Source organism: Leucopleurus acutus (genome assembly GCF_964270905.1).
Source record: "Leucopleurus acutus genome assembly, chromosome: 15".
Classification (NCBI taxonomy): Eukaryota; Metazoa; Chordata; class Mammalia; order Artiodactyla; family Delphinidae; genus Leucopleurus; species Leucopleurus acutus.
Genome location: NC_139157.1, coordinates 25,543,149 through 25,570,607, shown reverse-complemented (window position 1 = coordinate 25,570,607; position 27,459 = coordinate 25,543,149). Strand labels below are relative to the sequence as shown.

At 44.9% G+C, this 27,459-nt stretch overlaps 1 protein-coding gene across 1 annotated transcript in view; it reads left to right on the top strand.

Annotated features, from left to right (window-relative positions):
* ARFGEF3 (ARFGEF family member 3) overlaps positions 1-27,459 on the top strand; it is a gene marked incomplete at both ends in the record, with an annotated part of 181,862 nt that overhangs the window by 112,149 nt on the left and 42,254 nt on the right. The window contains 10 exons of the mRNA XM_082855540.1: positions 7,708-7,874; positions 9,215-9,380; positions 13,190-13,297; positions 13,643-13,858; positions 14,021-14,131; positions 15,871-16,021; positions 17,859-18,176; positions 20,592-20,725; positions 23,096-23,241; positions 24,839-25,018. Of these exons, the coding sequence (XP_082711666.1) occupies positions 7,708-7,874; positions 9,215-9,380; positions 13,190-13,297; positions 13,643-13,858; positions 14,021-14,131; positions 15,871-16,021; positions 17,859-18,176; positions 20,592-20,725; positions 23,096-23,241; positions 24,839-25,018 (1,697 nt within the window). The remainder of the gene's footprint in view (positions 1-7,707; positions 7,875-9,214; positions 9,381-13,189; positions 13,298-13,642; positions 13,859-14,020; positions 14,132-15,870; positions 16,022-17,858; positions 18,177-20,591; positions 20,726-23,095; positions 23,242-24,838; positions 25,019-27,459) is intronic.

Genomic DNA, 27,459 nt, shown 5'->3' with positions numbered 1-27,459 from the left:
CCACTGAGCCTTGAACATGGGTTTGTCGTGATGCTTCCTACATTTGTCTACCCCGTTTTTGATCTTCTAACAAACAACATCACACACAAATACAAAAAAAATTCTAGCCCAGTTCCTGGAACTTGGTAGAAGGGACTGCTGTGTTGTTAAAAGGGAGCTTAGGTATCTTTAAGAAGCTGATCAGATTGTCCTTTGTCAAAAGGACAAGAAAAACACTTTGATCCAGGTATATTTAAGGAAGAACATTTTTTAATATGAGAATGATCTGCTACTGTAGCAGCAGGCACCAGCAGAGACACGGTGCTTCTGATCCTGGACTGCTCAGTAACTCTGACCTACCTAGTGGTTAGGAGAGATGCATATAATTTCTCAACTTTCCTGACTGCACTGTGATTCTTTTTAAGGCATGAAAATACCAATTTTTAAGGCTACCCGACATTTTTTCTCAATATTTTTCTTTTTGGAATTAGATATAAAAATAGAGTTTGGTTATTTGATTTGTGTGGAGGAATATACACACACACCAAAAAATCATGTTTCATTGAAAAACTAGAAAAATATATAAATACTCTTCTTAAAAATTAGGGCTTCCCTGGTGGCGCAGTGGTTGAGAGTCCGCCTGCCGATGCAGGGGACACGGGTTCGTGCCCTGGTCCGGGAAGATCCCACATGCCGCGGAGCGGCTGCGCCCGTGAGCCATGGCCGCTGGGCCTGCGCGTCCGGAGCCTGTGCTCCGCAACGGGAGAGGCCACAACAGTGAGAGGCACGCGTATCATAAAAAAAAAAAAAAAATTATATTTCTCCCTAATATCTTTTATGCCACCATCATTAGATTTTACATTCTTTTATTGAACATTCCCAGTGTATGTGTTTTGTGTATGTCTTTTTTGTTTCTCTCTTTCCCTCCCTCTCTCTTTCTCTCTCTCTCTCTCTCTCACACACATACGTGCACACACAAATGCTTCTTCAGTCAACATTTATAGAGAAACTTCACTGTGCTATGTCCTAAGGGTGCAAGATATGCATGATTTATCCTCAATACATATTTATTGACTGTAGATTGATGAACTTGCTTTTTGGTTCCTAAAGCTATGAATAGTTCATGTGCTGAGAGAATCAAGGGTAAAGCCTGAGTTGGAAGGAGTTTGGTAGGGCCTCTGATCCTGTGCCTCTTCCCAGCTGGAAGCGTTCTTGCGGGGAGGAGCTTGGCAGCCTGCTCTGACCAGCTTGATGTCCCTGGTGCCAAGGCAGAGAGCCTGGCACCTATCAGTGATCCCCCAAAACAGCTGTGTATCAGATCACAGCACTGCCCCTGGTTGCAGTAATGATGGCCTTGAGTCATCAAGAAATGGTAAAATTACATTTAGGCCCGTCTATTTAAAGTTAAAATTATCCATACAAAATAACTCGGCTGCAGAAGTTTCAACGTTTCAGTATGTAAGATTCAGCTCTCAGATAAATTCATGTTTACAAACAACATCTCCTAGTAATTCCGGATTAAATGAGTTGTCACAGTGGTAAAGAATGACTTCCAAAGGGCCTGCCTCATATCCTATGAGAATTAGGAAACATAATCCTAGCAAAGCCTTTTTACAAAATTTGAAGCAAAGCCTCACATTTGTGTTTTCGTGTCTTTCAAATCAATACTTATTTGTAGCACGTGCACAACAGCACTTTCGTGAATGTTTTATGTGACCAGAATGCGGCCCCATGAATGTTGCAAACTGCTCGACTTTAAGAGGTCTATAAAATGTCCCGTCAAACCCAACATACTGTGACACTAGGTTTTACATGTAGAGATCAATACATTGAAAAGAGACTTCAGAATCTTTCGGTTGTTTCCAAATGCAGTTTATGGTGATTGTCTCTAACCAAATTGTTAGGCATTTGTCTTTTTGATTCTGGTGACCTCCACAGCGCTTTTACCAGTTAGGATTGTATCTGTACAATATCTGTATCTGAATTACAGACCCGTCACTCTGTGGTCCTGCTGCCAATAAGCTGATTCTCTTCAGTTACCGCTATGGTTTAGTGGTTTAGTGGCTCACACTGAATGTCGCTGCGGGTCAGCCGAAGCGACTGGATGCTGGGTCCACGTCTGGCCTTAGGCAGAGCTCTCCCTCCCTTGCACATGTCACCTCCAAGATGAAAGATGAGTGAAAGAGAAACATCTGTACCTGTGAGACAAGGGGACGGCAGATTTCCTTTGTTCACCCAAGAGAAAGTTATGAAAGCCAAAATAGGAGAAGGGGAGAAGGGAGTCTCCCGGAGTCATAACCCAGATATTTTACTCATTATTAGCTTCTGTGTCAAATGCTTCCAACCTTATTTTCCCCAAAACTTCCATCGAGCATTTGTCCCTGATTTGTTAGCAGGGTCTGCCCTCCTGGCTAAGGTCAACCCCACTTGGTATTTCTCAGGGGCTCCTGTCCTCCAACAGCTAACTTACAGTTGAAACGAGCCTCCTGAATTCCACATGATTCAGGGGAGCTTTTTCTTGGAAAGCAATTCAAGTTTCTTCTGGTGGGGAAGTTTGAAAACCTTCCGACAAACATGGGTTTTATGAAGATGGTATTGGATGTGAGCTGCGATGGCTGCTGCAATGCGTCTGGTCCTGCGTAGAACAAAGTGGCATCTGTGTAAGGTGCTCCTTGGGGACCAGAAAGCAAGAGCCAACCTCCCCCAGCCATTGACAGAGGGGCACGGGCATGTGGCTTTGGGATTGCTGTTCCTTAGACTGGTGGTGTTTGGTGAGGATCTTGAGACTGATTGTGACTAAGTGTGAGGCTAATTGCAAGCAACCTGATATTTATGAAGTACCAAGTTTCGTAAAAGGTAGTAGAGCTAGTATGAATCTCAATTGTGCAAGAAATATCTATTTATTTAAATTAAAACAAATCTGCCTCCAGACCTCCAGCCTGCCTAACTGGCCAGACATTTGATCTCTGCTAGCCCTCGGGTCCCCAAGCCAGGGTAAAACTAGAAGTGGGAGCTTATGTGGGATCTGGATAGGGAGGCCCCTCACCTCTCACGTCACCAATGTGCCCCCGTTGTCCCACTTCACAGCCTTTCTGGGAGGTCCCGTGATTTCTCTACCTCCCTGCCAGGGTGGGGCCTGGAATGTTCTGGCAAGGCTGGGGGCGCCCCTGCACATCCTGTGTCCTCCTCCGGGGTCCTGCGAACCCTCCAGGTGCTGCCAGGTAGCAGCGAGCCACAGACCTCCACCCCCTGCCCAGCCAGGGCATCTCCCTTCTCTTCCTTATTGCTTCCTCCTCCCATCACCTTCCAGAAATGGACCATAGTCTCCGAAAGAAGCTCTGACTTTGTGAATACGGAACCAGAAGGCAAGTATGTTGCCAGCTTCAGGTTGTGGCCCCATGATTTAAACACCCCAAAAGGTGATAATGCAGATTTATCTCAGTATCTTTGTGGAAAACAGAAGGTAAAATACAGGTAGAAAACCTCGCCTCTACCAGTTAGGATTAGGTTTGCATAGAGTAGGAAACTCAACTGATTACTTAAGAAAGAAAGATTCCTTAACTTCCCCCTACATTGAGTCTCAGGTAGGCCATCCAGTGCTCTGTGATGGTCTGGGACTTGGGCCCGTCCTGTCTTTGGAAAATATTTTGGCTACATCTATCAAACTTAATATATGTGTTTATTCTGCTTTTAGGAACATATCCCACAGATATTCTTACAGAAGTGTTATTTCATCATTTCATCCTTTTTCATAATTGAAAAAATATCAGTGTCTACCAATAAAGCATTAATTAAATAAATCACAATGCAATCATGCAGTGGTATATGCACAGTTATTAAAAAAGAGTGAGGCAGATCTATAAGTGCCAGTATCAAGAGATGTCTAAAGTATATTTTTTAGAAACACCTAGTTGCAGTATAATGTATGTCATATGATCTCATTTGTGATTGTATTTCCACATAATACACAGAAGGAAGTGAGTCTTTTTGGGAGGGGCCTCATTGGGGCTGGGGAGAAGCAGGGCTGTTGTTCATATTGTTTATACTCTTCAGTACTGTTAAATGTTTTACATCAAGTATTTAATGTTTACTTTAAAAAGAAACATCACATTATCTTAGACATGGAAGGTACTTTTCAAGGTCATTTTATGCTAATCTTGTATCCAGTCTTGCACTGGTAACCAGTCAAGCAGGTGATCCATCCTCCTGCTGCTAACAGTCAAGGACATCTTAGTTATAGAGAGAGAATGAACTTTAGTTACAGATAAGTAGAGAAAAAACCAGATAGCCAGAATATGTTAAAGGTCAGAGTTACTATAATTTGTCACCCCAAATTCAATAACACTTCAATGAGACCAATCAGAAGGATGAATGAAAATAGAGGATCTGTTAGGAACATGATAGATTGGGATCTTTTCCCAACATTAGAAGCAAGTACAGTATGGCAGAGTGCAAAAAGCCTGGAGTTTGGGCCCAAAAGACCTTTGCCAATTTCTAGCTGTATAACTTTGGGTAAATTACTTAACATTTTCAAGTTACTTTCCTCACTGGTAAAATAAAGTGGGGCATCTGATATATATCAAATTTATATATATATATATATATATATGTATAGATTGATATATATCAGATGAAATAATGTGTGAGAAGAGATTGGTTCTGGAAGATAGAAAGCATTTAATAAATTGCACCGATCGTGTTATTTGCATTATTAATATCACCAGTGAACTATATCTGGTAAATCAAGAAAATTATCTTCCTTAAATTAATAGATTATACCTTCTTTTGTTTTATTGTCAAATTTGCCAGTTCTTTGTAAGAAATTAATCTGCATACAGATATACGCCAGTACCAACAGATTGCCCCTAACACGTCTAACAAATTATTTCAGAACTCGGCATAGCCGCCAGCGGTGACTTCCAGGGCCTTGTCACACCTCTGCTAATGATTTGGGTCTTCATGTCAGCAGACACATTAGCTTTTTTCACTTTCAGCATCTGAGCATGTGCTCAGGTTCCAAAACATATTCCAAGGTAAATAGTTGGTTTCAAAATTTTAAAAGAAATTATTACTGATGTCTAAGATCAAAGCCACTTGCAGATTCTTCCCCCCCCCCCACCCCGCCCCGGTTGATAGACTCAAATATTCCTTTCACCTGTGACCCAGGGTCGTTAAATACCCAGCAACACTGCACGCTGCTTTCTGTGTACTGTGGAAGGAGACTGCGCTTGTGCTTTATCTACTCCAGAGAACTGGAACCAACCCACCAGGACCTTAAGAGGGTGGAGTATTCCTATGGACCATCAGGGCCAAGTACTCTCAGTAAAAGAATCTTGTAAGGCAGCTGCAAAGTTGTCACCGAACTCTATACAGAAGGCAAAGGGAATGCCTAATCTTTGCCTGCCTTGGTGGTTTCGTTGGGATAATAGACATACTTACTCCTACCAAAAAATGTTTATTTACACTGTTCTCAAATAGAGCAGAGGTCTTAAAGTTTTCTCAGCTTTGAAAGCTTCTTCTGATTCATATCTTCTTACCAGCATATTCATTAAGAAGTCCACAGATATATAAGTAACCATTCCAGTTAGACATTTGTATTTCCCACTTATTTGACCGATAATTTTTGAGAATTTTTGCGCTTCATGTAAGAGGCACATTTCTGATTAAAGGATAATTTTAGACATGGTCTGAAGAGTATACAGGTGCATGTCATGTGCACGCACATATTCAGGATGGGCTGTTTCACCTACATCCCTAAATCCAGCCTCAGAGTGTTTGTAGGAACAAGTGTAGCACTGGGGCAGACATACTACCAGATGAGGAGAAGCAGGCTTGGGTAGTTTTTGTCACCTCAAGCTGTCTGTGTAAGTTTGACCTAGGCATCAACTCTCTCTGGCTGAATGAGGCCATCTTTAGAGCATGAGGTATCACTGATTTTTGTTTTTACAGTTAATTTATGAAAAACACAGGAGCCTTTCAAAGTGAAAACCATACTATGAAATATAAAAGAATGTTTCAAAACAATAGCTGGGGGGAAACCAATAACTTTTTTAATATATATTTTGAAACTTTCCTCATTGATTAACAGCTTTTATTGAGATATAATTCACATACCATGCAATGCACCCATTTAAAGTGCCCAATTCAAAGGGTTTTTTAATTATTATTATTACACTATTTTAGTTGCTGCAGTGAACACTGGCATACAAGTATCTGTTCAAATTCCGGTTTTCAGTTCTTCTGGGTACACTCCTAAGAGTGCAAAATCACTGGGTCATATGGTAATTCCGTGTTCCGCTTTTTGAGGAACATTATTACTTTTAGAAAAGTTTGTACTTATGAGTTACTGCCCTAAGCATCTTAAATGTGTATTGCATCTAGTTGCCATAGCAAACGTCTTCATTCATTCTTATTGATTCATTCAGCAAGTAATTTTAAAGGATCTACTATGTATCAGGCACTGTTCTAGGCACTGAGGTTCTCTAGTGAACAAAGTTCCACTCTCTTGTAGGTCTTACATAATAGTAGTAATGGCAGACAATAAGCAAATATATATATAAATGACATTAAGGCAATGAAGAAAAGTGCATGGTGAGGGGGAATATTGCAGAGGATGGTTGTAGGTATGGGATGCTATTTTAGATGGAATTAAAGGGGAATGTCTGTGAAAAGCTGACACCTGGGCAGAGCCCTAAAAGAATCGAGGCAGGGCTTCCCTGGTGGTGCAGTGGTTAAGAATCTGCCTGCTGGGCTTCCCTGGTGGCGCAGTGGTTGAGAGTCCGCCTGCCGATGCAGGGGACACGGGTTCGTGCCCCGGTCTGGGAAGATCCCACATGCCGCGGAGCGGCTGGGCCTGTGAGCCATGGCCACTGAGCCTGCGCGTCCAGAGCCTGTGCTCCGCAACGGGAGAGGCCACAACAGTGAGAGGCCCGTGTACCGCAAAAAAAAAAAAAAAAAGAATCCGCCTGCCAATGCAGGGGACCTGGGTTCGAGCCCTGGTCTGGGAAGATCCCACATGCCGCGGAGCAGCGCCACAACTACTGAGCCTGTGCTCTAGAGCCCACAAACCACAACTACTGAGCCCGCGTGCCACAACTACTGAAGCCCGCGCACCGCAACAAAGAGTAGCCTCCTCTCGCCACAACTAGAGAAAGCCCGCGCACAGCAACAAAGACCCAACACAGCCAAAAATAAAATAATAAATTAATTAATTTCAAAAAAAAAGAATCGAGGCAGCTAGTCATCCAGAGATCTTGGGAGACCATTCTGGGGAGAGGCAAAAATGCAAAGGCCCTGAGGCATGTCCAGGCTTGGTGAGGTCGAGGAACAACAGACAGGTTGGGGTGGCTGAGGGGGAGGGGCGGGGTCGGGTTTTTTTATATTGTGATGGGAAGTCATTTGGAGAGTTTGAGCAGGAGACAGAGGCAATCAATTATTCTGCCTATTTCTAGGTAAAGAAGGCTTTAAGTGATTTTACCAAAGCACCCGGTGAGTAACAAAAAAGATTTTCCCAAGTAGGTTCACTCCGGAGTGCATGCTCTTCCCCACCAGTCTAGGGTGCGTCTCTGCCCGAACGCTATTCCTTGCTGGCTGTCGTTGTCTTACAGAAATGCCTTAAGAGGTGCTCCTTCCCTGGGATTTGTTCGTGCCTCTCCGTAAGCGGTAAGCCAGATGTTAAGCGGGTCTTGCCAGGCGTGGTGTTTGAGGCCTGTGGATTTTCTCCCGCAGGCATGATGCACTCCCCGGGATTCGACGGGAACGGCAGCCTGGGCTTGCAGATGCTGATGAACGCGGACAGCCTGTACTCGGCCGCGCACTGCGCCCTGCTGCTCAACCTGAAGCTCTCCCACGGCGACTACTACCGGAAGCGGCCCGCCCTGGCGCCAGGCACCATGGTGAGTGTGCGTCTCCGCCCCGCCACGCCGAGGGCCAGCGGCGGCCTCTGGGCTGGCACCCGAGCATCACTGGGTGATGGGATGGCCAGTGTGTTCTATCTCACGCTGATCTGGAATGGGTGATGCCCGCGGGGCTGTGGAGGGTGGGCGGACGCGATGCCCAGGAACCGTTGTGCAATTTGCAAGCTCAGTGAGCCGCAGAGCTACCCACCTAGCTCCAGGAGCAAAGAACCCCGTGTGCCTGGAAAGGACTGCCTACCAGTAACTACCAGTAACCAGTAACTACCAGTAACTACCAGTAACCAGTAACTTCATCCAGTGGCATTAAACACACGTGTGTAAGACATATTCAAAAACGTCATCAGGGCTCCCCTGGTGGCACAGTGGTTGAGAGTCCACCCGCCGATGCAGGGTACACGGGTTCGTGCCCCGGTCCGGGAGGATCCCACATGCTGTGGAGCTGCTGGGCCCGTGAGCCATGGCCACTGAGCCTGCGGGTCCGGAGCCTGTGCTCCGCAGCAGGAGAGGCCACAGCGGTGAGAGGCCCGCGTACCGCAAACAAAACAAAACAAAACAAAACGTAATCAGCGTCTTAAGTGACAGCAGGAGATGTGCAGAGAATGGTCCCCTTTGCATAAAATGCAGGCATGCTGCTACAAAAAACCCTTCACTGAGTTCCAGAATATACCAAAACCCACTCGGACCCAGAGCTAAGCTCACTAATGTCGATAACAGAACACCTCCTGTGAGGTGATGACAGTGATGAGGACTCTTCCGTGGTTGGCTCCCTGGCATGAGCAGACCCCTCCATGGCGGACCCTGGTACCAGTTTGAGAGCCTAAATCCATGGAGTGACATTAAGGGATCAGCAATCATTTGTTTGATAAATGATTGACAAATTGTACGTTTCCGAGGGTGAGTGGTGGCTTCATGAGTGTAAGTCAAGTATCTCTTGAGACACATACGTCCTTCAGGGAGGACATGCTACCTCTGCTGCTGATGGGACAGTAAGAAGGAGGTGCTCTGTGAAACATTTCTGTGCATTTTCTAATCCTCCCACATGTCAAAGAGCAAAAATATAAAATGTAGTATCCCTACTCCTTCTACAGGGTTTCTTAAAAAGATTACATAAATGAAAGGACCTTCATGAAGTTTGGGGCTTTTCCATTGCAGTTTCCGCTTCCCTCGCCACCCTCTGTCCCCCAGTCAACAAGGTTGTGTTTTTCCCATAAGCAGTGACTCAGTGACTCGGGACGGGAAGAGGTGGCAGAGGAACATGAGAGCCTGTTTGTTTGCAAGGGATCATATCCGGTCACCTTCTCGTGTGGTCTTCTCTGCAGAAAGAGTTCATGAAGCAGGTCCAGACCAGCGGGGTGCTGATGGTCTTCTCCCAGGCCTGGATCGAGGAACTTTACCACCAGGTTCTCGACAGAAACATGCTTGGAGAAGCCGGCTACTGGGGCAGCCCCGAGGACAACAGCCTTCCCCTCATCACCATGCTGACTGGTCAGTGGCTCCTTGCACGGCTCCATGGCACTCGGTGGGGTGGGGAGGGCCCACGCTTCAAAGCCCCTTTCAGGGAAGCAGTAGTGTTTCAAGCAGACTCTGAAACAGCATCCACAAAGCCTCCTGGCTGCTGATGGCAGTTCCAGGGAAGTGTCATGAGTTCACCTCATAAGAACTTTCTTTCCTTTTTCCACGTGGGACTCTGCAGGCTCACTGTGCCCCATTGGATCAGGAATTATTTAGCACCTATGTCTGCTGGGATAAAACTGTAGACCTCTTCTGGGGATATGAAGTACTGTCTGGGCGCAAAGCCCAGAATTATTCCTGGAAACTCTCACATGCTCATAGATACCCTGTATCATTCAGTGCTTCTGCGAATTTGCCAGTAATGTAAAATGATTGATTTTAAACTTGGCTTCATCCCCATTTCTTGTCCATATCAGAGATCCTCCCTTCCCTTCCCAGCTGTACCGGAGTGAAAAAGAATGCGAGGGAATTGCCCGGCGTTAGGACTCTGCACTTCCACTGCAGGGGGCCCAGGTTCAATCCCTGGTCGGGGAAATAAGATCCCACCAGCCACGCAGCATGGCCAAAAAGAAAAGAAAGAATGTAAAATAGCTTGCCCAGCATCTTTTCTTCAGTGTCTTGAGTTTTTTAAATCCTATTTAACTATTGGAAATATCATATGAGAACATAAAGAGAAGTATGGGGTGTGGTCATAAGGCAACATTTTGGCCAAAGCAACCACTCATGGCTCGGTGTGGCATAACTACAATGTCAGGTCAAGATCGGGGAGTGCTCAAAAGTTTGGCCTGGTCATCAGGAGCCTTAATAAATTTGATCCCAGTTCCCAGAATGGTTTCTATCTGAGTGATCTTTTCATGGCTCCCACGGATGCGATAAGTAGAGCATGGCCCTACATGGACAGCTTCCCTGCCCTCTCTGTGGTGTGTATGTCCTCACACAGCTCAACACGGCTTTGCACCGGACAGGGCACACTGGCAGGAACCTGGGGCAGTCTAGCTGGGAGGCAGAATCTGTTGTCCCAGAGGATATGTTATATTGCCTGTGGTTGCCACTCTTACAAAGGTGGCAGAGTGAACTACTGACAGGTGGAGATCAACACTGAGGAATTTGGGGGAAGGCACTATTTAGAAATCAGGCAGGGAGTCAGACATACAGTGAGGTCTCTCCACAGCAGGCAGTGTCTTGGTCATTGTCTGGCATTTGGAGTGTTGGTTCCAGAACTAGGATGGAATTGGGGGAAGCAAGACTGGGTCCCAAGCCTTGCGGACCATCATCACCAGACAGGTGACCAATTAGTATTTTATTAATCATGATAATATTTACATCCATTTAAAAAATAGGAATTCATATTTATGAAGACATTTATGAGACATTTATTCAGTCTGCCTGTAAGCAATGCTTGGTTTCCATCTCTCTGCACAAACTGACTTCAGGTTGAGATTAAAGGTACTGTCCAGAGCTTCTAAGTGCCTTGAAATTTAGATGAAGGTCTTCAACATGCTAGCTTTAATTTCAATACCATAGTTTCTGCCAAAATTAATCTCTGAATTTCTTCCCTGAATCTTAATACAAGGAGTCATACAGTAGATGTAAAAATGAACAAATAGGGACTTCCCTGGTGGCGCAGTAGTTAAGAATCCGCCTGCCAATGCAGCGGACCTGGGTTCAAGCCCTGGTCTGGGAAGATCCCACATGCCGCGGAGCAACTAAGCCCGTGCGCCACAACTACTGAGCCTGTGCTCTAGAGCCCACTAGCCACAACTACTGAAGTTTGTGCACCTAGAGCCCATGCTCCGCAGCAAGAGAAGCCACTGCAATGAGAAGCCCGCTCGCCACAACTAGAGAAAGCTCGCGCGCAACAATGAAGACCCAATGCAGCCATAAATAAATAAATAAATTTTTAAAATTGAACAAATAACAGCCTATTCACAGGAGCCGTATTCATCAGTCATCAGTGTTAATCAGCCATCTCTTTTATAATGGAACGATAAGTTCAATTGCTTCATCCATAGGGAAGTTATCTAACTTTAGATTAATGATAGAGAAACAGACTTTTCATAAGAATTCAACAGAATTACGTTCTGTGATTCTTTGTAGCAAATTTCAGGTGTGAAGTGACAAGTGAATTTGAGCAGCAGTTAACCTAGAGCTTGGAAACGTCCGTCTAATCTTTTCATTATGTGCAAGGAAAAGCAATAGCAGTAACCTGGTCATCAACACTGTACTACCTGTGGCCATTCCTCACGTCATGTCATGTCAAAGTATTCTAGATTGTGGAATTTTAGCACTTAGATAAGCTTTGTGTTACTAGAATTCGTCAGCCCTTTACCTAGCACATAGGAAACAAAACTTTGATACGTGGCAATTTCTGGCAAATGTCATTAGACCATTTGACCATAAGTCAAATTAATTTCAGTGAAACTGCTCTGTTCCCACTGTAGTAGTCCTATAGATTTCTCCCTGCCTTCCCTCCCACACCCAGTTTTGCTGAGAGGTAATTGATATATTAATGCCAGGTGTACAACATAATGATTTGATACATGCATATATGGTAGAATGACCATCACAGTAAGTTTAGTTAACATCAATCACCTCTCATAGTTACAAATTTTCTTCTCACTGAGGTGAGAACTTTTACGATCCATTCTCTGAGCAACTTTCAAAGAGATGTGTTACCAGAAGTTTCTAGACTTCCTGGAGTTACTGTAAGAATCAAAGATTTAATGAAATAATTTTCAAACACCATGCAAGTCTCACCCTACTGGGGTGAAGGTGAAGTTCTAAAGTCAGGGAATAAGCTTATGTTACCCGCTTATGCTTCTACTCCATGGTCACTCCTCCAACGGTTACTTCCTTTTTACTGAGGAATTTGGGGCCCAGAGAATGGAGTACCTGGCCCAAGGCTACAAGACTACTTAATTCAGAGGCAAGGCTGAATTGAAGCCCAGCCCTCTCAACCCAGGCCAGTCTCTTCTTACCAGTATGTTAAGGAATGGTTCATTGAACTAATTCTGTAGATGAGAGTATATTTTAACAAAAATTTAAACAGGGTGAATTAGAATCCCATATTGAGCTGAAGTTTGGTGTCATGGAAGGAGACCTGGATGGGTGTCAGAAGACGTGAATACTAAGTCTAATTCCTTCCTTTGCCAGCCTCAGGATGTGGGCGATTTACCTACTTTGAATACTTATTTCTTCCTCTGTGAAATAAGGAAAGATAATACCTACCCTGCCTACGTACTTGGAGTTGTTGGGAAGATCTAATGAAAAAAATGTTACATGAAAACACTTTGAAAATTGTAAGGTATTATTAGTAAGGTATTGTGCCTTCCAATCAGATTATATGATTATCTGACCAAAGAGGCTTATCCTCCTCTTAATTCTTTTGAGGAAGCTCTGAAAAACAGATCCATGTTGGAGTAACCTGTACATATAAAACTGTAAAATGATGCCACGATTTTGAATAAAAGCGAGTATGCAAAGATCAAAATATTCTAAATCAATAGATTTTCTAGCAACAGAGGTATCAGAATTTATCTTTATTTTTTCAAATAAAAAAATGCATCAGCCTCACAGAAGAATGCTCTAGCAATGAAAGAAAACTGTACTGAATGGATAAAACAAAAATTTTAATATTCTGATAAAAGGTTGCTACATACTTGGTACATAACAGATCCCATGACTGTTTGTTGGGAAGAAAATGAATATTGTGGTAGCCATTTGTTTTTGACTGGAGTGTTCTTTAAAAAGAAAAAAAAAACCTTGCCCTTTTTCCTTGACAGATATCGACGGCTTAGAGAGCAGTGCAATTGGAGGGCAGCTGATGGCCTCAGCTTCTATGGAGTCTCCTTTCACCCAGGGCAGGAGAATTGATGACTCCACAGTGGCAGGTAGTGACGTGGGTCTTGAGTTTATGAATATACATCCATCGCATGTGTTACCAGCAATTAAATTATTATGTGGCAGCTTTCTGTACTGACGTAAATGAATTAAGATTTCATCTTGGCCGAAAAATACCTGATGGAAGTTACTAGCATCGTCCAGCTGCTGATGCAGCATTCATTTTTTATCAGCACAAAGTGAAGCACAATCCGATATAACCCTTTCCATTGTATTTCCTGTAGTAGAATTGCACATGGCTCGATAATGCTAATGTGCTGGTCAGAGAATCCCAGGCCGTTCATCGCCAGGTTGTTTTATCTCCGGAAGGTAACCCACACCCCTTCACGTTCTAGGTGTGGCGTTCGCTCGCTACATTCTGGTTGGCTGCTGGAAGAACTTGATCGACACTTTATCAACCCCCCTGACCGGCCGAATGGCGGGGAGCTCCAAGGGGCTGGCCTTCATTCTGGGAGCTGAAGGCATCAAAGAACAGAACCAAAAAGAACGGGATGCCATCTGCATGAGCCTCGATGGGCTGCGGAAGGCAGCACGGCTGAGCTGTGCTCTAGGTATGGCAGACACGGTATCCCTGACCCGTGGCCCGAGGGGTGTTCCCGACGAACACATTAGGAACGGCCCTAGTGGACAACAAGTCTTTTAGGAGTGCTTCTGCCAGGTGAGTGGTTAGAGAATAGACTCAGTTAAGGGGTGATTGTTTGTTTCCTCTAAAGGAGTTGCAGCCAACTGCGCGTCAGCCCTCGCCCAGATGGCAGCTGCCTCCTGTGTCCAGGAAGAGAAAGAGGAAAGGGAAGTCCAGGAACCCGGTGATGCCATAGCACAAGGTAACAGCTGAAGGGCTAGAATCCACCTGGTGCCTTTGTGAGGTCTGCACGTGCCCGCACACACGAGCAGACACACTTGTTCTTGTTGGCATGTGTGATACACGGCGTATTGTATACCACTGGTGATGAGATCCCGCTGGACCACAGGCTTGGGTCAGTTTTACGTGGCTGACCCTCCAGACTGCTGACAATAGGTCCCTCTGGACACAAGAGCCATACTGGCTCCTGGCGACTAGGAAAGTGCACCTGGCTGCTAGCCAGAGGCCCACCTGGCTCAGCTGTTCACACCTGTGGCGTCCTCTGGCCACTGGCTTTGAAGCTTCCCAGGGTGCACATTTGAGGACCCCCTCAGGCTACAGTGGGAAAGATAGAATGGCCAGGGTTCTGAGGGGGGAATCAAACCGATGGAGGAATCCCTGAGAGGAGGCTCAGGAAGGCTTTGCTCTTGTCAGAGAAAAACCTGAGCTTTGTGAACTTGGGAAAGGGTTGATTTTTAACTTGTTTAAATTAGTCAATGAAGTGGATGGTTATCTAGATATAAGGAAAGAGAATGGCCTTTCTAATAGCAGTGGAACATAAATGGCAGACAGCAAACAAGGAAAAATTGGAAGCTTGGTCCAACTTGTGCTAACAATGTATCAGGTATATAAAATAGATAGTCAGCAGAAAGAGTCAGCACATTTTTAGCTGAGAAAAACAGGTTAGGTTGGGGTTCCTCAAACCTGAGTAATAGAATCATGTGAGAACAAAGCAACTCTTACACATCCCCAGTGTTAACTGCAAAAGGGCATCACACTTTTACTTAAAATGTACAACTATAAGTTACATAAAGATACTTAAATTTAAAGTTCTTCAAAAACTATTAAACCAGAGCTAGTATTTGAATTATAGACAAATAAAAGATAAAATCAATATCACATCCGTGAGACCAATGACGCTTTGCTAAAAATCAGTTTGCCCTTTACAGTAGGAGCATGGTTCGACTTCCTCTGTAGGGAGCGTGCTGTGTTTCTGGGTTCTGGACGATTGTTCAGTTTTCCCACTAGACCCATCTTCCAGTGACTGGACACCTTAATTCATGGAGGATGCTGTTGTTTGGCCTTGCCTTGGCATTTTGCGTAATTGACATCTTAAGTCACCTTCTGCATCCTTTCTCATTCATTATCTACAATTTAAAAAGTATTATTTGAAGATCACAAGTATAAACGTAAACTCAGGGAGTGAAATGATATGGGAATTTTCAGTTATAAAGCGGTCATCATGGCGCTGAGTGTGTACATACATGTGTTGTTTTACATGATCATCATCATGAACACCTGATATTAAGTAAACCTCAGAAAGGACTTGGGAAGGCCAGGAATTCTTATTATCAATATGAGTACAGAGGGGCAGAGGATGGGTCTGGGCACAGATGGCTTTAGCTGGGATTGGCACTTGAAGCCCATCCTCACTGCTGTGACTGACCCAGATCCCAGGGGTGGGCCCACAGCTCAGAATCCATGGACTTCTGAAACCCTGGGGCTGGGGTCACCAGTGTCTGTGGGCCTGTGGGCTGGGTAGTTTGCATGATGAGCCTCGGGGACCTGCGAATGAAGAGCTCGCTGCCAGTGACATCCAGTGACATCCCCCGTTTCCTTTGCCCTTGCACAATAACACATTCTTTCCTTTCCCTCCTTTCTCCCTCCCCTTCTATCTCCCTTACTTGGACTGTTATTCTAATGAATGTCTTTCTGACGCAGTGAAACTAAAAGTGGAGCAGAAACTGGAGCAGATCGGGAAGCTGCAGGGGGTATGGCTGCACACAGCCCACGTCCTGTGCATGGATGCCATCCTCAGTGTCGGCCTGGAGATGGGCAGCCACAACCCGGACTGCTGGCCACACGTGTTCAGGTGTGTGACCGGATCCCCAGTCCCGCAGGCCTGGCACCGCCTGCTGGTGGGGGGGAGGGCCGGGAGGGGGCCTGCCGTGGGGAAGGGGTAGAACCCCGCACCTGCCAGCACGTAAACAGTTCACAGTAATTCACAGTTTGGAAAAGCCCCAAATGAGAGGTTAAAAAGAGAAGAGGGAATAAGGGCCCAACTGAATGTATGTCTCAGAGAACAGAGTGACAGAACTGAATTTAGGAAACTGTGAACTAGCATTGACATTGTCTGTGAGAGGCAGATACAGTATCCCAGGGAAGAAAGACTGATTCTTAACTAGAGGCTGGTGAGAGACCGCGTACGTTAGGCGACTACGAGGCAGATCTGAAAGCTGGCCATGTGTCGGCAGCATAACATGGCTGTGTGTTTATTAATGTCCTTTCTGTTGAAAGAAGGATTTTTGTTAGCTTACATGGACACATCATAAGTACAGTTTGCCTACTTTTAATCTAGCTAGACAAAGGAAAAAATAGAATAGTACATTGTGTCAAAGACAGCCAAAAGTTTGGCTCTTAGCTTTGTAGTATCAAAGTAAAAACAACCTCCCCATCAGTTAGGCAGTTCACAGCACCTGTAAAATAAAAACAGAGTGAGAGCTCCACGGTCCTCCCACGACCAAGAAGAAAAGCCTGCCTTCCCTGGCACTGGCGGTCGGGTGGACCTCGGACAAAGGGAGGACCACTCTCCACCCGCAGCAGGCACAGGGAGGCTGCGGCTCTCTTGCCCATCTCCCCAGCACACACCCCAGCCTCTGCAAGCTCAGTTCTGGCCAAGCAGTGGAGGGTGGTCAGGAGAAGGATGTTGGCCCGCAGCAGGGCTCAGGCATCCAGGTCTTTCCCAGAGCACTGGCCAGGTCTAGGCTCTGTTTATCATCCTCAAAGCAAGTACAGCCTTGAGTGAGTGTTGGTCGACTTTCAAAGATGATTCTAGGATTGAAAAACTCATCTCGAGAGGAACATGTGGAAGGGCCAACATGAGCTGGCCTGGAGCACAGTGGGTTTTAATGTGGAGGCTGGTGACCCGCTACTCTCCGTTGCTTTCACAGGCAGAAAGAGAAAAAGAGAAAGACTTAAATTGCACCCAAGCAATTTCTATGGAATCAGAAAATGGCCTGATTGTGGAACATCAGAGTGGATTATCCACGATAGTCTTTCCTAGTAACTGGACTTAACTCTGGGGTGAGGGGTCTCTAGTCCCAGGTCCTATTGGGAACAGTTTGGAAGCTGGCAGCTGCACCATATGTTGTGACTCTTCTCTGAGTTTACCGTGATTAGGTGACTACCTCACCCCCTGCCCCAGTAGTGGTTACGTGGAGCTATCAGGACCCAGTGGGACATGGCTGGATGGAACCCCTGAGTGAGGGCCCATTGTGGCCAGTCCACCACATGCGCACTCATTCTGGGATCTCAAAGTGAGGAGATGTTTCCCGAGTCCTAACTAGAGCACGAGAGAGAGGGAAGAGGACCCTTTGGGAAAACTCACTCAAACAGCCAAAGTCCTGATAAGCCAGTACACTGGACAGGACGTACCAGGATAAACAGAGCTCTGTTCCCAAACTTTCACTGAGGAATCCTTAGCCCACCTCCAGGCTGTCTGGTCCAACTCAAACAAAAGTATGTATAGCGGGAAGAGAGGAAGTGGGAGTGGAGAGAGCGGGGAGAGAAGTGGCTCTCGCCGGAGGAAGGGGAACAGTTCAGGAGGACTGTAAGGCTGGCTCAGCTCCTTTGTATCTCACTGTGGGGTCGCCAGAGCGGGCCCGGCTGAGCTGCAACTTTCAACGGCTGCTGTGTGTGACTCTCTCCAGGGTGTGCGAGTACGTGGGCACGTTGGAGCATACCCACTTCAGCGACGGCACCTCTCGGCCCCCACTGACCATCAGCCAGCCTCAGAAGGCCCCCAGAGGCGGACTCCTCGGGGACCCGGAGAGCGAGGGCTCACCCCAAGAGCAGAACCTGGAGCAGGGGAGCTCCCTGAGCGCGGCCCCCGTCATCCAGCCCCTCTCCATCCAGGAACTCGTCCGGGAAGGCAGCCGAGGCCGAGCCTCCGACTTCCGTGGGGGTAGCCTCATGACGGGCAGCAGTGCCGCCAAGGTCGTGCTCACGCTCTCCACCCAGGCCGACAGGTGCGCGCTGTTCCCACCACGCCCCAGGGGGCTGTCCCCCAAAGAGCACCCATCATCTGCTGGCCACACCACATGCTCCTCTTCCGCTCTCAAAATCATCCCCAGGACAGCTTGATTTGTTAGCCAGTCATTGAAGCCTCTTGTCATTTTTTTCAAGTACGTCTCTGTCTGCCATCACGCTGCACACTCACAATGAACTCTTTTGTCTAGTGACTAAGGCTGGAGGCTCAGGGGCGGGGTCAGGCAACCCGGGGCGAAGGCTCTGCACTTACTCTGACCACAGGCAACTTCCACAGTCCTTGCTTTCTCATCGTAGAATAGGGCCATAAAGTAGCATGACTCTCACAGGCTAGCCATAAGGTTAAATTAATTAGTTCACTGGAAGTAGTTAGGACAGAGCTTGGCAAATAGTAAACATTTGCTATTTTTATGATGATATTTTAAACTCCTGTACCCAGGAGTGTGATCTAAATTGATGCCCAGCAGTCACATGAAGATGTAGAAGGAGGAATCAACAGTAATTCCAACTGTTAGGTGGTCCTCCTTCTTTTCTAAAAAAAAAAAAAAATGCATATTTATTAGAGAAAATGCAATCTTAAAACATTTAAGAATTTATTGCAAGACTAATAGATACCATTTGTTCCCCTAGTATAATAAGGCTAAGGTCAACATTTGTCCCAATTCGTCTTCAAAAAGGTTTTTCTTTCTGCCTGTGCAAAATTACACTAATGTACTAATATTTGTGAGCTATGTACAAATGATAATATATTGTGATTATTTGGCTACTTGTTCCTGTGGCTGCACGTGAAACTAGACAAGAATGAGCCCCCCCTTTCCTGTTATCTGCTTTTCTGAACTGAGGTGGCCCTTCTTGATGCGGAAAGTGCTTTGGTCACCTTCACCTGGAGACCATCCCACTTCACTCTTCCACACTTGGCAGCTGTGGCCCAGACGACCCAGCACAGGCGCAGTGAAGTTCACATGGGAGGATGGACAGCAAGGGCGTAGAGATGTGGGAGGAGCATCGCTGGCTGGGCTCAGAAGACTCGAGTTCATTCCTGGCTTTGACGCCAAGCAACTGCAGGGTTGAGTCTGTGTAAATAGTTGCACTGAGATTCAGTTTCTTCATCTACTGATTTGGTACAATAATCCCTTTTTCCTGTCTGTCCAACAGGGTGGCTGTGAAAGTGTTTGGGAAGCTGGAAAGTGGTACACAGGTGTCAGATGGGATATAATATTCACCACTCTTTTCCTACTAGGAAAGAGGAAGAAGAAATGATTAATGGGATCCAGAAACCAAATGGTGTTGAAATTACAAAACACAAGAAAAATATATTTGTTTAGATAATTTGTAAATGATTAATCCACTGATTCTCGTCTTAAAACTTGTGTGCCTTGTATTATCCCTTCACAAGGGCTTTGTTATTCGGTTCCTATTGGAGACACTCTCCCTTACCCAGAACATGGCATCCCATAGGGCTGCTTCCTCTTCTCGTGTCACCACGGATTTGGAGGGCAGGCATCAGGATGACCCCAGAGGAGAGGGAGGCTGGCTCGCCTCATTCCTCATGTGCCACATAAACTGGTGTTGATCCCAACATTCCAAGTGCCAGTGAGCCTCAGCCTCCTCTAAGCCCTGCTACCTGTGCTTACCTCCTTCTCCCTAACTCCTTCTAGAAATGTCTGTGCCCAACAGAGTGGAAAACAAAAAGAACCTGCAAAGTCCTTTATGTTAGGGAATATTCATTATTCCAGTACATGCTTGAGCTTCACCATGTCCAGGGCTCTGGGTGTATGAGTCAGAGGGGTAAGAAGGTCAGTCCCTGCCCCTGGGGGGCTTACAGATCAAGTTTACTCTGCTTCTGAATCCTCCTCAGAGCCAAGCCCAGCATTAAACTCGCCAATTGTAGCCCAACAAAAGCCTTGATTAACTTGCTGCGTTTTTTCTTTAACATAGCTTATGAAATTGTAAGAATTCCCTTCCCAGTTTTTCAGTTTCTGGGAGCGATGCTTTGCCATCTTTCAACTTCTTGCCAAATGTTTTATGAATGCCCATCTCAGCTGAGCTAGGCCATGGAGCTACAAAGATTATTTTTTTAAATATGGTCTGTGCCCTTCAGATTAGAATCTTAGAGTAGCCTTGTACTCAGTAATAAGAGATATAATACATTATTATATAATACATTATTTATAATACATTTATTTATTATATATTATTTATAATACATTTATTATTATATATTATATAATACATTTATATACATTTATAATACATAATACAGATATAATAGTGTACATTTCTTCACAGTGTTTACACATTTTCATTAATCACATCTAAGAAAATTACCATAATCATTCTGCCATAAAGACTTTGCTGAATTGTTTCCAAGTAACAAGTCTTTTTGTTTCATCCAGGCTCTTTGAAGATGCTACAGATAAGTTGAACCTCATGGCTCTGGGAGGTTTTCTTTACCAGCTGAAGAAAGCATCGCAGTCCCAGCTTTTCCATTCCGTTACAGAAACGGTTGATTACTCGCTGGCAATGCCAGGTAATTCTTTCCCGGCAGAAACTGTGCCATGAGGTTAGCAGGAAACAGCCCAGATCTCTGATACCAACAGCCTGCCTAAAGCCTTGAACCCACATTCCCTTCGTGCACAGTCACCTTGGCTCGAGTGGAAATTTGTCATCTGGTGTTGAGGCACGATCGTGGCAGGTGGGGGTGGCGGTTTGCGCGGGGTATCATTCTTGGTGAATGGAAATGTTGCTGCCACCGCTGTTGCAGGTATTACCGCTGGAGCTGGACTGTGTTCTGCTAAATCTGGTGCTTGTGATGTAGACACGGTGTGGCTTCTCAGGATGCAGATAGCTTCACGTGAGGGTAGGAACTCCTCTCCGTATCACAAAGCACACACCTGCCTCAGTCCAGCCTACTTGCAGAAGCAGCTTCTAATTTCAGAAGGGCCTGGGAGAGAAAAATGGAAGGCTTGACAGAAGCCTCAGGCCACTCTTAGAAAAACTGCTCTCATGGCATCTCCCTTTAACGGTGGGCAGTATCGCTGTCTTCACGGATGAGGCCAGATGAAGGCCCTCTTGAAGGCCAACATGTGGAAGAGGGGGTAGAGTTGTACTGAATCACCCGGGCATCCCAAGTGGGTGGCAGGTTGCTCACAAACTCAGCTGTCCATCAGCAGCCAGGGTTGTTGTGCTATAACAGTGAGTACCTTGTCCCCATGGCAGAGTCACAGAGCCGTGGGCCAGGATCGCACTGGTGGCAGGTTGAAGTGCACGACCTCCGAGTTCCTTCCATCATCAGGAATTTTGATTCTTACTGCAGATTCTAATTTGAGAACCATAGTCCTTTCCCGTGAGTTTTTAATAGACTTTAAAACCTTAGCTATATAAAGCCAACCTCCCAGATCCAGCCAGCTGCCGGAGCATCTCTGAGCCCAGAGACCACTTTCAGAGTCTTCTGCATGGAGAAATCAGCAGACTCCGAGCTTACAAAAAACAATGAGCAGTGAGGGTCAGGAAGAGGCAGCAGACCTAGGGGGAAGAAGCATTGGCTTTGGAATCAATCAGATCCAAGTTAAAATGCTGCCGTCACTACTTACCAGCTGCGTCATTTTAGGCAAGTTGGTTCACCTTTCTGATCTTCAGTTTTCTAATCTGTACATGGCAGTAGTTACATTTACTTCTTAAGGGTTGCTTTTAAAATTAAAGTGATTACAGACATAGAGAACAGACTTGTGGTTGCCAAGGTGAGGGGTGGGAGAGGGATGGAGTGGGAGTTTGGGATTAGCAGATGCAAACTATTATATACAGGATGGGTAAAGAGCAAAGTACTACCGTATAGCACAGGGAACTATATTCAATATCCTATGATAATCCATAATGGAGAAGAATATAAAAAAGAATGTGTATATGTGTATAACTCAATCCCTTTGCTGTACAGCAGAAATTAACACATTGTATATCGACTATATTTCAATAAAAGTAAGAGTGATTAAAGACACGAAGAGCCAACACAATGTCTGATGCAGAGTAAACAGTAAATGTCAGTGATTGTTGGTACTGTCGTCTTGAAGTTTATTTGATACGGCAAGGTGACTTAGAAAGGCACATTCTGGTTGGAAGAGGCTGATCATGATCAGTGTTTTGTAGGTGTAGGGGAGAAGCAGGAACACATGGGCAGAAAGAGAGTGGAGGAGACTAAGGTGACAGTGGCAGGGAAGTAGCAAGAGATCCGAGTAGGCAAGGATTGTACGGAAGCAAGACAGAGGTTAGATCGCATGTTATTGGGTGCAAAGGGGCCTGACCTGCTTGGCAAGGGCTTCCGAGGTACCATTAAGCACTGACCAAGTGGATGGTGGCTGTAAAGGGTGGGGACGATAACAACAGTAGCAGGGTAACTAAGTGTGTGGGGCAGGCAGTCTGTGCCAGGCCCTGTGCTGAGTGCTTTATGAGCATTACCACATTTCATCCTTGAAGTAACTTTAAGAAGTAGGTGCTATTATCCCCACTTTTACCATGAGAAAATGTGGGTTAGAGAGGTAAACTTCTGGGCCATCGTAAGCCAACTACTACGTGATGGAGCCAGGATTTGGGCCTAGGCAGCCGATTCCCTGGCCCTTCTACTTAACCACGACATCATTCCTCCTTATCAACAAGCATTGTTTGCCTGACAAGTGTAAATGTCAGGGATGCTACAGTGAACAGGAGAGGTGGGCCTTGGCTTTGTTCAGTGAATCACCTGTTCTTTCTTGAATCCAGGCTCCTGTCCTGTGTTGGCAAATTCATACCGAATAATCCCACTGATCTGAGTATGGCTCTTTGATTTTCGTCCTCTCTCCATGCTTGAACAGGTCAAACTATTTCTGAGTTTTGGATTGATGGCTTTCATGGTCTTACCTTCCTGTAGGAGAAGTGAAATCCACCCAAGACCGAAAAAGTGCCCTCCACCTGTTCCGCCTGGGGGACGCCATGCTGAGGATCGTGCAGAGCAAATCGAGGCCCCTGTTCCACGTGATGCGCTGCTGGAGTCTTGTAGCGCCACACCTGGTGGAGGTGAGCACCTGGAAAGTGGGCAGCCCAGGGGCCTCCTGCAGCAGAGCCAGCACAGGGCTCTCCAGTCAGCATGGGACAAAGGGCACTGTGGCCACAGCAGTAAGGTTCCCATCACCTGGTCGTAAGCATCATTGTTCTCTGATTATACCTTATGGCACCTAAAGAATTGCCGCAAAGGGCAGCGCTGCCCTGGTATCACTCTGACCCTCTATCTTTAAGACTATGTGACTCACCTAGACACCTCACACTGCCGTTTTCTTATACTTCATGGTCTGCTATCAACCTAAGTCTGGAGTTTCATTTTTATACATGAATATAACAGTGTCTTTTGTTCCTGCCAGGCTCTCTTTTCTAATAGCTAAACATATTCTGGGCAGTGCCTTCTAAGTAGGGGAACCATAAATCCTGGTTTTCCCAACAAAATTAACTAGGACCCCTTTGACTCTCCAAAAGAAAGCAGTCCATATGATAAATTATATGGTAACTCCATGTAAGCATCTCGATACATGATGACTGGCTACTTCTAAGTTGATGGGGAAATTGTTGCCCTGTTTCACAGTGGTAACTATTCCAAATAGTCCTTTAGCACTTACTTGGTAGAGCTATGTCATAAAATAAAGTATTTGGGGGATATAAATTTACTAACCTGAGAACATTCTAGTAAGGGGGTAAAAAATAGTTATGGAGAAACAATATATCAGTTATGTATTATACTATAATAAACCACCCCCAAAACCTAGTGACTTCAAACAATAACTGTTTATTTAGCTTATGATTCTCTGGGTCAGAAATTCGAGCTGAGCTGTGCAGCTCTTCTAGTCTGGGCCAGGCTTGGCTAATCTCAGCTGGCCGTATGTGTTCACTTGTGGTCAGCCTCTGCAAAGACTGGGGCCAGCTGGTTCATGACTGGTAAGCCTGGGCAGATGATGGTCCTCTCCGTGTGGTCTCTCCTCCTCCAGCAGACTAGCCCTGGCTTAGTCACATGGCATTCTTAGGGTTCCAAAGGAAAGCAAGAGGGCAAACCCCAAATCAGAATTGCTTTTCAGTTCTCTACTTACATAATATTTGCTATTATTCCATTATTCAAAGTAAGTCACACATCCAAGCCCAGGGTCAGTGTGGAAGAGGACCACTAAAGGACATGGATACAAAGATGTGAGCCAATTAAAGCTGTATTGGTGCAATCATCCCACATCCCTGAGGGACAGATGTCACATTTGCTCTTCGTATGTTTGGGGCATGGCTAACAATGAGACCATGGGTGGTTTCCAGACTAGCTTCCGGTGTCTTTAGTCAGCATGTTCTATACCACCCAAGAAAACAGTCACGTTACAGGAAAAAAGAAGAAGAAATTATTAGAAACTCTTATTTTTCCAGAAACTTCCAAGTGAAATTGGAGATGTGTCTGATCAGTTGGTTAAATTATTTAAAATGCAGTTCAGTGTGCTGTTCATTGATACTTATCCCTTGAAATCTTTTACTTTAGCAGAATTGCTGCTTCCACCTCCCTACGATAAGGTGTGTTAGGAAGACCTTCAGAAACCAGATTCTTAGTTGCTTGAAGTCCTGAGGGTGTTTGACTCTCTGAATTTTGCAGGCTGCCTGCCATAAGGAAAGACATGTGTCTCAGAAGGCAGTTTCCTTCATCCATGATATACTGACGGAGGTTCTCACCGACTGGAATGAGCCACCTCATTTTCACTTTAATGAAGCACTCTTCCGACCTTTTGAGCGTATCATGCAGCTGGAGTTGTGTGACGAGGATGTCCAAGACCAGGTCAGTGTGTCACGGTAGCAGTGCTGCCATCATTGCCATAGCCTGCTGGCTCTTGTTGAGTGCACTGGCAGGACTGTTCTGTGAGTGCTGCATATTAAGTCTTTCCAATAAGCCTATATGGAATCTGTGACAAGAAGAGGTTAAGCAATTTAGCTAAGGATGTGTGATTAGTGATTGGTGGAACTGGGATTTGAAGCAGGCAATCTAGCTGTAATAGTCTATACTCTCATACCTAACCTATACCCTTAACCACTATCATATTCTTTACGGAGAGACAGATGGTAAAGAAACTAGCTAGAGACTTCATATTTATCTAGCATGATGGTGGGCTAGGAACACAGACAGATTCTCTGTCTCTGAAATCTACTAAAAATGTTAAACAAGGGTTAAAAATTTTATTTTAAACATCATGTACACACTGGCAAGAAAGTAAGGAATACTAAGATGCCCCAAACTAAGTAACAATGGGAAGCCCAAAGAAGTAAGCAGAGCTCTGAGACTGGATTGGCCATGAGGGAATTGGCCATTGGGTGAAGCTGAATGTCTGCATTCAATCGAAAATAATTGGCTCATTAGGAAATAGAATGTCATGAATACAGAAATAAAATAATAAAAATAGACACGCACACTGTCCCTAACTCCCCACCAGGAATCCAGATATTGGAGTTATCAGAGACTGACTTTAAAGTAACTATGCTTATTAAGTTCTGAACAGTGTTCAGAAAGATTTAGGACAGGAGGAATTTTGGCTGTGGTGGCATGAAGAAGTTAGTGAATCCTCTCCACAAAAATCAAGTATATGAAAAGAAAAAAATTGTCAAAAGCAGCCATTTCAGGACTCTTGCGATTGACCAAAAGGGCAGACAACAAATTGAGTAGCATTTATGGTGAAAAATAGTTCTTGTCAGAACTTTGCTTAAGAACAGTGGGAGTCTGTGACCTTCTTGCTGAAGATGGAAGTCATCCCTTACAAGCTGTTGGCAAGAATAGTAATTTGACCAGTGTGGGGCTGACTGGGAAAATCAGCATTTCTGCGCTAAGAGACAGACTTGGTTTGAAGAAGAGGAAAAAAGACCATTGGTCTGTCAACTAAAAGTGGTGAATTCATTAGGAAATGAGCAATAGAATAATACTACAACTTTGCTAGCCTAAGGCTGCAGTGGTGAACCAGTAAGAAATGTAACGTGGGACTCTGGAAGCCAGAGATTTCATAGAAGGACTAGGTAAGTCCGTCATGCATCCATCTCTAGCTGACTGAAATGTGGGCTTATATAGGATAGACCGTACAGATCCCATCAGAAAGTAAAAGACCAGAGAGACTTAGGAACTGGCTGAACTTTGTATATTCTCCCCAGCCTGCACACACAGATTGGTTGGCCGAGGGTGGAAGCCTTAAAGGCTCAAGGTATTTAAGCAGAATCTCTGCCTACTTCATCAAGTGACAGCTAACCTATGCAGACACGGGGACAGCACTAGGAAGTCAGGCTGAAAAATAAAAATAAAGAAATTGAGTAGAGACATTATTGGTGCCTCATGCCATGGGAAGAGTAGAGACAGATTCTACAGTGTAAGTCCAAGCAACTTAGTCAAATAAATAAATAAATAAAAACTCAAAAATAAATCCAGCATTGCTACAATATATTATCTAAAATGTCCAATGTTCAGCAAAAAAAAAAAAAAAAGTGAGATATGCAAAGAAATAGGAGTGATGTATACTTGGGGGAAAAACAATAAATAGAAACTGACTTAGAGTGAGACCAGATGTTGGATTAAGCTAAAACCAGGATTATATATATCCAAAATGCAGATTTGGAGGCGGGAAGACAAGCAGACACAGGATCTAGAAGAGCTGGTGACCTCTACCAATGATGCCATCATGGTAGAAATTACAAAGTATTTAGCCAAAGAAATCTGGTGCACATGGTGGGAAGAGGGTTCTATTCACTGGGTCCTGGCTCTGGCTTGGGATGTTGGATTAGGGGACAGAGACTTTAAGCAGCTATCATAAATAGGTTCAAAGAATTAAAGGAAAATATGATGACAATGACTCAAAAATAGGGAATCTAAGTAGAGAAATGGAAACTGAAAGAATGCAAATTCTAGAGTTGAAAAGGACAATAACAAATGAAAAATCCACTAGATGGGCTACCAACAAGATTTGAGATGGCAGAAGAAAGAATCAGTGTAAGATTGGTTTAACAGCTCAAAATTCAATTAATGTCATGTATCTTATTAGTAGAATAAAGGATTGAAACCCTATGGTTATCTTAACAGACACAGAGAAAACATTTTACAAAATCCATCACTCATTTTAAATAAAAAACTTTCAAGAAATGAGGAATAGAAGGGAGTTCCCTAATTGGATAAAGGGAGTATTTGAGAATCTTACATCAAACACTACACAGTGGTCAAGGACTGAATGCTTTTTCCCAATAATTAGG